The 8,504-nt window shown below is 62.4% G+C and overlaps 1 protein-coding gene across 1 annotated transcript in view; it reads right to left on the bottom strand.

Moving 5' to 3' along the window:
* Positions 1–205: 205 nt before the first annotated feature.
* Positions 206–8,504, bottom strand: part of Ap3b2 (adaptor-related protein complex 3, beta 2 subunit) — a 13,883-nt gene continuing 5,584 nt past the window's right edge. The window contains exons 8-24 of the mRNA XM_013011856.1: positions 8,107–8,169; positions 7,720–7,852; positions 7,379–7,488; positions 6,708–6,884; positions 4,636–4,822; positions 3,947–4,065; positions 3,790–3,846; positions 3,462–3,570; positions 3,046–3,163; positions 2,760–2,937; positions 2,582–2,642; positions 2,299–2,405; positions 1,970–2,198; positions 1,545–1,629; positions 1,269–1,366; positions 447–585; positions 206–358 (exon numbers count right to left, since the gene is read on the bottom strand). Coding sequence (XP_012867310.1) covers positions 208–358; positions 447–585; positions 1,269–1,366; positions 1,545–1,629; positions 1,970–2,198; positions 2,299–2,405; positions 2,582–2,642; positions 2,760–2,937; positions 3,046–3,163; positions 3,462–3,570; positions 3,790–3,846; positions 3,947–4,065; positions 4,636–4,822; positions 6,708–6,884; positions 7,379–7,488; positions 7,720–7,852; positions 8,107–8,169 — 2,121 coding nt within the window. The 3' untranslated portion in view covers positions 206–207. The remainder of the gene's footprint in view (positions 359–446; positions 586–1,268; positions 1,367–1,544; positions 1,630–1,969; positions 2,199–2,298; positions 2,406–2,581; positions 2,643–2,759; positions 2,938–3,045; positions 3,164–3,461; positions 3,571–3,789; positions 3,847–3,946; positions 4,066–4,635; positions 4,823–6,707; positions 6,885–7,378; positions 7,489–7,719; positions 7,853–8,106; positions 8,170–8,504) is intronic.

The following is an 8,504-nucleotide window of genomic DNA, read 5'->3' as shown; positions in this document are numbered from 1 at the left end:
GAAAGGTTCCAAAGCCAGCCCCAAGCTGCAAGGCCACCGCCAGGCCCAGCCACCCCCAGCGGGGCTGCTCTGGGCTAAATAAATAACTACTGAAAGCTGAGAGAGTCACTAGGTGCTGGGGTTGGGCGTGGTAAACACTAGCAGGGGAGGAAGGACTGGGAGGCTGCCAGGATGGAGGCTGATGGCCTGGGGGGTGGGGGGTGGACATCACTGGGTCAGAGCCTGAATCACATCCTTCACCAGCATGGTGCCTATCACCATCTTCTCGCTGTTGACGGTGAGCTGGGCAGCTCCCGCCGGCCGGGCGTCCAGAGTGAGCAGGACCAGGCTTCCGCTGCTCAGCGTCCGGCCTGCAAACCTGAGGTGGGTAGAGGGGGGAGGGCGGGGCTGAAGGCCACTGAGCTGGGCCGGGGCTGGGCCCCGCGGCCATCCCTCCTCCCCGGCACCTGTACTCCTCCGAGGTCCCGCAGGGCACGCGGCCCAGGTGGGCGGTGGCGGTCACCCGCTGCACCACGGCGTGGTCGCTCCAGCAGCAGTCCGGCAGCACCAGCTTCTCTGTGATCTCGTTCATGCCCATCAGCTTTCCTGCGGAGGCAGGCTGCACCCTCCTCACCCGCCCCTCCACAGAAGACACAGCCCGCCCCGTCTTGTCCATCCTCACGGCCTTGCCTCTGTACCTTCAGTCTGGCCATGTTCAAGTCTTTCTAGAACATTCTTTCTGGGAGATCCTCCACCATGCCAGTGCCCAGACGCCCTTCCGCTTCTGGCCCAAAACCTCCCCAAATCAGGTCACAGCCTCTGCCCAGGCTTCAGCCGGTCCCCCACGACTACCCCCAACATGCTGTACCCCGAGTGTCAGAGGGGTGTGGTACTGCAGCCTACAGACCATCCCAGGGCACCCTTCCAGAGCCTGCCCCTTCCCCTACCCCATGCTGGTGGGGGAGAAGGCTCCAGGATGTTAGACTAAAGTCTTGTAGCTTTGACCCCCCAGTGCCCTAGGTCAGACTGCTCCCCTCTTCCCCCCGCCCTACCCCTGCTCCCCTCTCCTCCTCACCACCCCTGGTCCCCTCTCCCCCCCCACTCCTGCTCCCTTCTCTCCCCACCTCTTCCTGCTCCCCCCCCCCCCGCCCCTGCACACGCTGTTTCCCTGCCTAGACCTCGCTGCTAGCTGAGTGCAGTGAAGGCCCCAACTCCCGTCGCTCCTCCCCTTCCCCCCTCCCGGTCCCGTGGGGCTTGGGACACCAGCCCAGGGTGTGGGGAGCGCTTACCCTGCTCCTTCTTGAACTCGTTCTCACTCATGAACACAGGGGCCATCAGCTCCCCAACGGGAGGCTGAATGCAGACGTAGAACTGTCGGGTCTGGGTGCTGGGAAGGGTAGGAGGAGGCAGGAGGTGAGGCCAACCTCCTCCCCACCTAGAGGCAGCCGAAGGGCCAACCTGGATCTCCCAGACACTGCCCCGCCGGCTCCCGCCCGCCCGGCTCCCGCCCGCCCACCTTCACGCACACACGCACGCACATGCACACGCGAGCGTGTGACACCCACCACAGCTGGAAGTTGGCAGCTTGGGTGGAATCGCAGAAATTAATGCCCAGGACAGCCGTTGCAGACTCTCCAGGTGCCAGCGACTCTGACGGCGGCGGGGAAGGAGCACGGGAGACGGTGGAGCCCGAGGAGCCCGGAGGGCGCAGGGCTTCGCCCTCCCCTCAGTTCACAGCCCCCCCACCCCCCACCTGCAGCCCTGGCTCTCTGGACCCGTTTCCTCCTGAAATCCAAACACCGGCCCCTTGCCCATCCTCGCTCCAAGGCACAAGTCTGCCACTCCCGGCGCCTCCTGCCCGGCAGGGCCTCGCTGGCCTGTCTGCTCCACCTCGGCTCAGCCCGGCTGTGCCACCTCTGTGACCCCCCGCCTGGCCTAAGGGGTCCCGCCCAGGCATCTCCGCCCCACCCCGCTCTATGCCCTCTGGTACCGATTTCTGGAAATTCCTGGATGCTGATGCCAGCAGGCAGTTTGGGGGTGCCCACACGCAGCCCCCGAATGGGTGTGTCGGAGCTGTTGGAGAAATAGATGTGCACAGACACCATGTGCGGGTCCCCGGAGAAAGGCTGGCGGCTGAAGGCGTAGTCCACAGCCAGGCCCTCGCCGGCCACGCGGTGCAGCAGCTCCTGCCTTCCTGCGCTGGACACCGGGCTCAGCAGCTGGGGAGCGCGAGGGGGGTGCGGCAGACAGCAGGAAGGATTCTGGGTCCCAGCCCCCCCCCATTCCTGACTGGCCCCGTCCCTCCCCCAGCCCACTCACCGAGGGCACCAGAGAGGAGTCTGTGAGCGTCAGGCCCTCAAGGTCAGCAACCAGACTGGCAGACACAACCGTGGCGGGAGACACAGGCTGGACGCTGGGAGGCGTGACTGTGGCAAGGCAAGGTGTGGTGGTGTGGACTGAGGGGAGCCCAGGACGCAAGGAGCAAATGCTCAGCACCATGGACAGCGAGGCGCGGGCGGCCTAGAGGCTCCCTGGGCAGGGCCGGGCCCAGAGCCCCCCAGGCCAGCCTTCGTCCCCCACGAGTTCCACCACCCAAACTCACAGTCCTCCAGATCAAGCAGGGAGATCTCCTTGGCTGCAGGGGTGCTTTTGCTGCTGGGGGGCTGGAAGAGAAAACAGGGCGGCGTGAGAAGCAGTGGGAAGGCCCGAGGTGCATCTGACCGGGGTGGGAAGGCCCGAGCTGCGTCTGACCGGGGTGGGAAGGCCCGGCCAGTCCTCACTGTTTTCCTCCTCCATGCGGCGGCTTCTGCCTGCTCCTCCTCTGTCTCTGACGTCTCCTCGGACTCTGAGGAGTCGCTGCTGGAGTCGCTGTCATCGTCGGAGGAAGAGCCTTCTCCGGCGCCCTCGGACCCCTTCTTCCTCTTCTTCGTCTTTTCTCCCTCGCCCTCACTCTGTTCGCTGGGGGGAGGCGGGGCCAGGTCCACCTGCGGCCTACTCTGCCGCACGGACACACGGGCCACGCCTGAGCCCCCACACAGGCCCCTCCGTCCAGTGGGGTCCTCTAACCTCGCACTGCCTCTCCCTTTGTCCTCCTCCTCGTCCTCGTCCTGGTCTTCGTTGTCCGACTCACTGCTGGATGCCCCGGAGCCACTCTCGCTGTCTGACTCGCTCTCAGACTCAGGCTCTGCCAGGAACAGTGTCGCTGGTCGCCCCCCACCCCCGTCCTGAGTGGAGACGCGGGCCCCAGCTCCAGACTCAGCTCCAGAGCTCCAAGCCTCTGACCCACTCGGCCCCCGACGCCAAGAGAGCCCATGTGAACACAGACAGTATACACGCTTCGCCACCAATGTGAACACAGACAGGTCTACGTGCTTCACCACCAAGGGGCGTGTGCAACATGCACACACACACAGAGCGGCTCAGTCACTGACCACGCGGGCCCATCACACATGGAGCCCAGGGGCGCAGCTCTGCCATCTTACCGCTGTCTGCAGACTCGGTGGGGCCAGATTCCCCCTCGGAGTCGGAGTAAAAGGGCTTCTCCTTCTCCTTCCTCCTCTCCCGGCTCGAGCACTTGGTCCACTCGGGCACCTGGTCAGGGTGGGTGAGAGCGTGCCCTTTGCATGGAGGGGAAAGGGCGGTGCGTGCAGTCCCTTCACATCTTCCTGGGGCCCTATTTGTCCAGCCCAGTGGGAGTCGGGAGGAGAGAGACCCAGTCCACAGAAGGGGGGGGGCACTGCCTGCCAAGGAGGAAGCATTGCAGGGTGGGACAGCACACGGGGAAGGGGCGGCACACGGCACACGGGGAACCTCGGTGTATCCGCCCAGCAGGCCCACGCGTGTCTCAATAAGGGAGAGGTCTTCTTCCTGCACAGGGGAGGGTGTCAAGGGGCCTGGCCAGCACAACGTGCATGCATGCGCACGCGCACACACACACACACACACACGCACGGGCACCCTTGCTGACCTCCACATTCCGCACTGACGGGTCTGGGGCTTCCTCCGGCCAGTCTGGGAGCTCCTGGTAGCCCGTGGCCTTGGCGTTGAGCAGGTGGGACAGAGAGCCCAGCTGGAAGTGGTCTCGATCTGGGGACACACTAGAAGTCAGGATGGCTGCCCTTCCCTCGGGGAGACTCAGAGCTGAAACCCCCATTCCTGAGGTCCAGGGAAGAGAAGCAGCGTGAAGGGCACTCTAGGAAGGCCGAGCACTGGTGTTGTGGTCAGAGGGCTGATTGGAGCCCTTCTCCTTTCAGGGCAGACCCTGGAGCAGAGGTGAGGCGGGGAGGGGGGAAGGGGGGGAGGTGGGCGGGCTGCAGGTGAACTCGGGACCCTTAGAAGCACATCGCTCACTCCTCGCTGTGCTGTCTCCCCCATTGCTGGTTTTTAACGTGTTGAGGTGGACTCCCAAGCCTGAAGCCTGCTCAGGGGAGGAGCTGGAGGGGCCTGAGAGGACGGGGCCCTGCTGGCCAGAGGGCAGCAGTGCTGGTGGGTGGGAGAGTAGGCACCAGCTGCTGCAGGAGAGAAAGGGGCGATCGGACACTGTGACTGCCATGTCCCCTCCGACCGAAGCCTGGTGCTGGCTGAGCCTGAGGCCGGGGCCTTGGCTGCTTCCTGTCTCCCCAGGGGACCATCCTGCCCTGGAGGCAGGCCTCCCACCTTTGAAAGATGACTCTAAGACCGGGGCCGGCTTGGGGGCCAGGAAGAGCTTCTTGGCATGGCGGCTGAAGGCCCCGCCCTGCTCCGAAGGGACAATGAGCTGCCGGGTGAAGCGCGCCCGGTCTCGGATGTCGTAGTTCTGGTCGTACTTGGCTAGACTCAGCACGTACTGGGTCAGCAGCTTGGTCTGGGGGAGGAAGGAAAGGTGGCTCAGTGGCTGCCCGAGGGTGGGCCCAGGAGGCTCTGGAGCTGTCCTGTTCAGCAAGCACATTTGTGCTGACTGTGGCACAGGAAAGCAGCTCACCTGGCAGATGGACTCTGGGTCGCTTTCCTGTGTCCTGACCCTCCACTACCACCAAGCCCTACGCCCTGGGCCACTGCGTGCACAGAGCCCTCGGGCTTCCTACCAAGAATCAGGACCTGCTGCCCAGCCACGGGGCACAGTCATCTCTCGGCCCGACCGGGATCTAGCCTGCTGTGGCGTCAGAAGGTCGGGACCTGTGTGGGCTTGTAGCGGCCTGCACTGTCCCCCATAGCACCGGGACGGGGGGGGGGGAGCTATGGCAGGGCAGCAGTGTGCACAGAAGAGCCTCTCCCCTCCCACGTGCCAGGCGCCAGCTCCTCCACTCCCAACCCAGAAAGAAAGAAAGGGGAAGGAGAGGAGGAAAACCTCTCCGATTCCGAAAGCCATTCTGCAACGTCCCGCCTTCCAGTGAAGAATGACCTAGGGGTCAGTGTCAGTTGTCTGGCCAGCCCATTCTGGGTGCCCGGATTGGGGCTGCGGCCCTCTGGTCCGCTAGCTGGCTACTCACACCCACATCCCTCCCTGTCTGCTCTGTCTGCCGCTCCGTGGATAACGTGCTCATTTTGTATTCTTCTCCCTTGTGGCTATGAGCATGTGGAGACTAATTTGTCCTACACACGTGGTTATATCCCCAGGACATGGCTACACTTGTGCCAGGTGAACAAGCAGTCAGGAAGTGTATGGTAAATAAATGGAGGAAGCAATAATCCTATAACAAACTGTCACCACCTTTCCCGCCCCTGGTGGCCCACCTACCTGAGTCCCTGGGGCTGAGGCTAGCGGCCATGATGGCCAGGAGGCCCCCTTCAGGCTGGGCCAGGTACTGCACTCTGCAGGGCCCAACCCTGACCCCAGTTGCCCCTCCATGTTTTGCTGAATCTGCAAACCTCTTCTATCCAGGGCCTCAGTTGTAACTGCTGTAGGCTTTCCAGGCCACACAGACTGTTTCAAGCAGTCAACTCTGTGGCTGGAGCACAGAAACAGCCATCGACAACACAGAGCCAAACGAGCACTGCATGTTCCAATAAAACTTTATAAAAAAAAAACCAAACAGGCAACAGATTTTGCCCAGGGGTAAGAGTAGCTGATTGGGACTGTGAGAGTAGGCACGGTGCGGGTGGGTGATGCTTCCAACATCCCAGCAAGCGCTGTGCATCACACCTACTCTCAGAATCGCCTGGGGGACGTCAGGGCTGTCAGATACCCAAGAGGCCCTCGCCCCCAGATGTGCCCGTTTATGAGCGAACCACAGCCTGGGATCAAAGACATTACGTACCAGCACCACTAAAGCCAAGGACAGCCTGGGCCCTTGCTGAGAGCACAAAGGGCTGACCATCACCAGGCCTTGGAATGAAGCGCAGCACGGCTCCTGGGATGCATACTGACGCATCAGGGCCTGTCACTGTGGGGTTTTCTGTTAGCCACAAGTGTCCCAAAGCGCACACAGGTACACAAGCACGCGTACATGCATGTACGCACACGCACACACACACAAACAGGCTAAGGGAGTTTTTGTTGTTGTTTTTGGTCGTGGGGCTTGAACTCTGGGCCTGGGCGCTGTCCCTCAGCTCTTCAGCTCAAGACTAGCGCTCTACCACTAGAGCCACAGCACCACTTCCAGCATTTTCTGCTTATGTGGTGCTGAGGAATCGAACCCAGGGCCTCATGCATGCAAGGCAAGCGCTCTACCACTGAGCCACTTTCCCAGCCCAGCTAGGGGAGTTTTTAAGGACCGAAGAGACCAGTGTGCACAGCTCTGGGTCTTTACCTGCTTCGAGTTGGTCAGGTAGAGCTTGGCCGCCAGGTTGATGACCTGCAGCTTGACGATGTCCTCCTCTGCCGTGAACGACTTGGCCATTTTCCTCAGCACATCAGGTGCGATCTTGGGGACGTGTTCACAGTACTCCCCAATGAGCCACAGGATGCTGGCTCGGGCCATGGGCACCTGTGGGGCAGGGAGCGGCAGGGACCGACCAGGGTGAGCACGGCAATGTGGGTGTGCGGCTGGGCTGGCTGAGCGTGGAATGGGGGCAGGATGGAAAGGCAAGCCCTTTCCAGCCAGCCTCCCTGCCATCCCTAGGGCTTCCTGCGCGTACGCAGAGCCTCAGGCCTGGTCCTGACGCTCAGGATTTGCTGTACCCTTGAAGCTATGTATCCACCAAGTATAGATGCTTCAATCCACAGTGCAATAGGAAACACAGCCAGCCATCCTCAGCTATGATCAATGCTGCGGAGCTCGGAGGCGGCCCGGGAGGGGCTGACCCTGGGGCGCCCACCTTCGGGTCGCACACTCTAGTCTCTCCTCCTCCCACCAAAAGACCTTCCCAAGCCACTGTGGGAGCCTTGCAAGCTGCTATTGTGAGACGCAAGCGTTTCACGGTAGGGCCCCGAATCCTGGGACGGTGCTGGGGTGCGACGGCGCACGGGACTACCCCTCACCTGGATGTTGTCTGTGAGCTTCGCCAAGTGTTTGATGATCTCCTCGTGCTGTGCCGGCTGCATCTGCAGCAGCTTCTTAATGACCACCACCGACTCTGCCACCACAAGCTCTAGGAGAAAGAACAAGTGTGGGAGCCAGGCCAGCCAGACGGCCACAAGCAGACGGACAGACACACTGGCAGCTGCGGGAGCCTCAGCTTCTCCCCAACCCCTCCTCTGGAGCCCACGGAGGTGTAGGAACACCTGGGCAGTGGATGAGGCAGACTGACCACGGGCGTGCTTTGCACGTGGGCTGACAGGTTACCCATCAGCCAGCAGGGCGGGGCAGCGCGGACACTGACCATCGCGGTTGGACAGGAGCTGCACCAAACCATTGAGGCAGGTGTCTCGGACTCGGCCGATGTTGGTTGCACAGCGGCCAATGGCCTGGATCGTAGCAGCCACGAAGTCTTTGTCCATGCTGCGGATGTAGGTCTGTGGGACGTCACAAGAGTGACCCTGCAGGCAGCAAGCCCTCCGTGCTGCTGCTCATGTGAGGGCCCTTCCGGAAGAGTGGCCACTCACTGTACCCCTCGCCATCCAGAGAGGGGGTGCCACCCCTACCCAGGGGCTCCTCAACCCCACAGCCAGCAGAAGGCACCGGAAGGTCGTCCCAAGGGACTCTAGGCTCTCCCTTCACAAAGCCATCTGCAGAGCCCCTGGCCCCCAGCCCTGGGCCCCGGCCTGACCTGGAACTCCCGCAGGACAGTAGGGATGTTGGTCTCGTTGGCCAGGTTGGTCAGCACTTCCAGCTGCAGGGAGAGAGGGTTGCCAGAGGTGGGGAGAGCAATCAGAGGGGGGACGATCATCAGGAGGTGGGGGGTAGCAGGGAAGGGGAGGGTAGCAGGGAAGGGGAGGGTAGTCAGGAGGAGGAGGTTGGTGCCAGTGGCCTGTTATCCTAGCTACTCAGGAGGCTGAGATCTGAGGATTGTGGTTCAAAGCCAGCCCAGGCAGGAAAGTCTGTAAGACTCTTAATCTCCAATAAGCCACCAGAAAACCAGAAGTGGCGCTGTGGCTCAAGTGGTACAGCGCTCGCCTTGAGCTGAAGAGCTGAGGGACAGCACCCAGGCCCAGAGTTCAAGACCCA

Source organism: Dipodomys ordii, unplaced genomic scaffold (assembly GCF_000151885.1).
Source record: "Dipodomys ordii isolate 6190 unplaced genomic scaffold, Dord_2.0 Scaffold15, whole genome shotgun sequence".
Classification (NCBI taxonomy): Eukaryota; Metazoa; Chordata; class Mammalia; order Rodentia; family Heteromyidae; genus Dipodomys; species Dipodomys ordii.
This window is presented reverse-complemented; position numbering and strand designations above follow the sequence as displayed.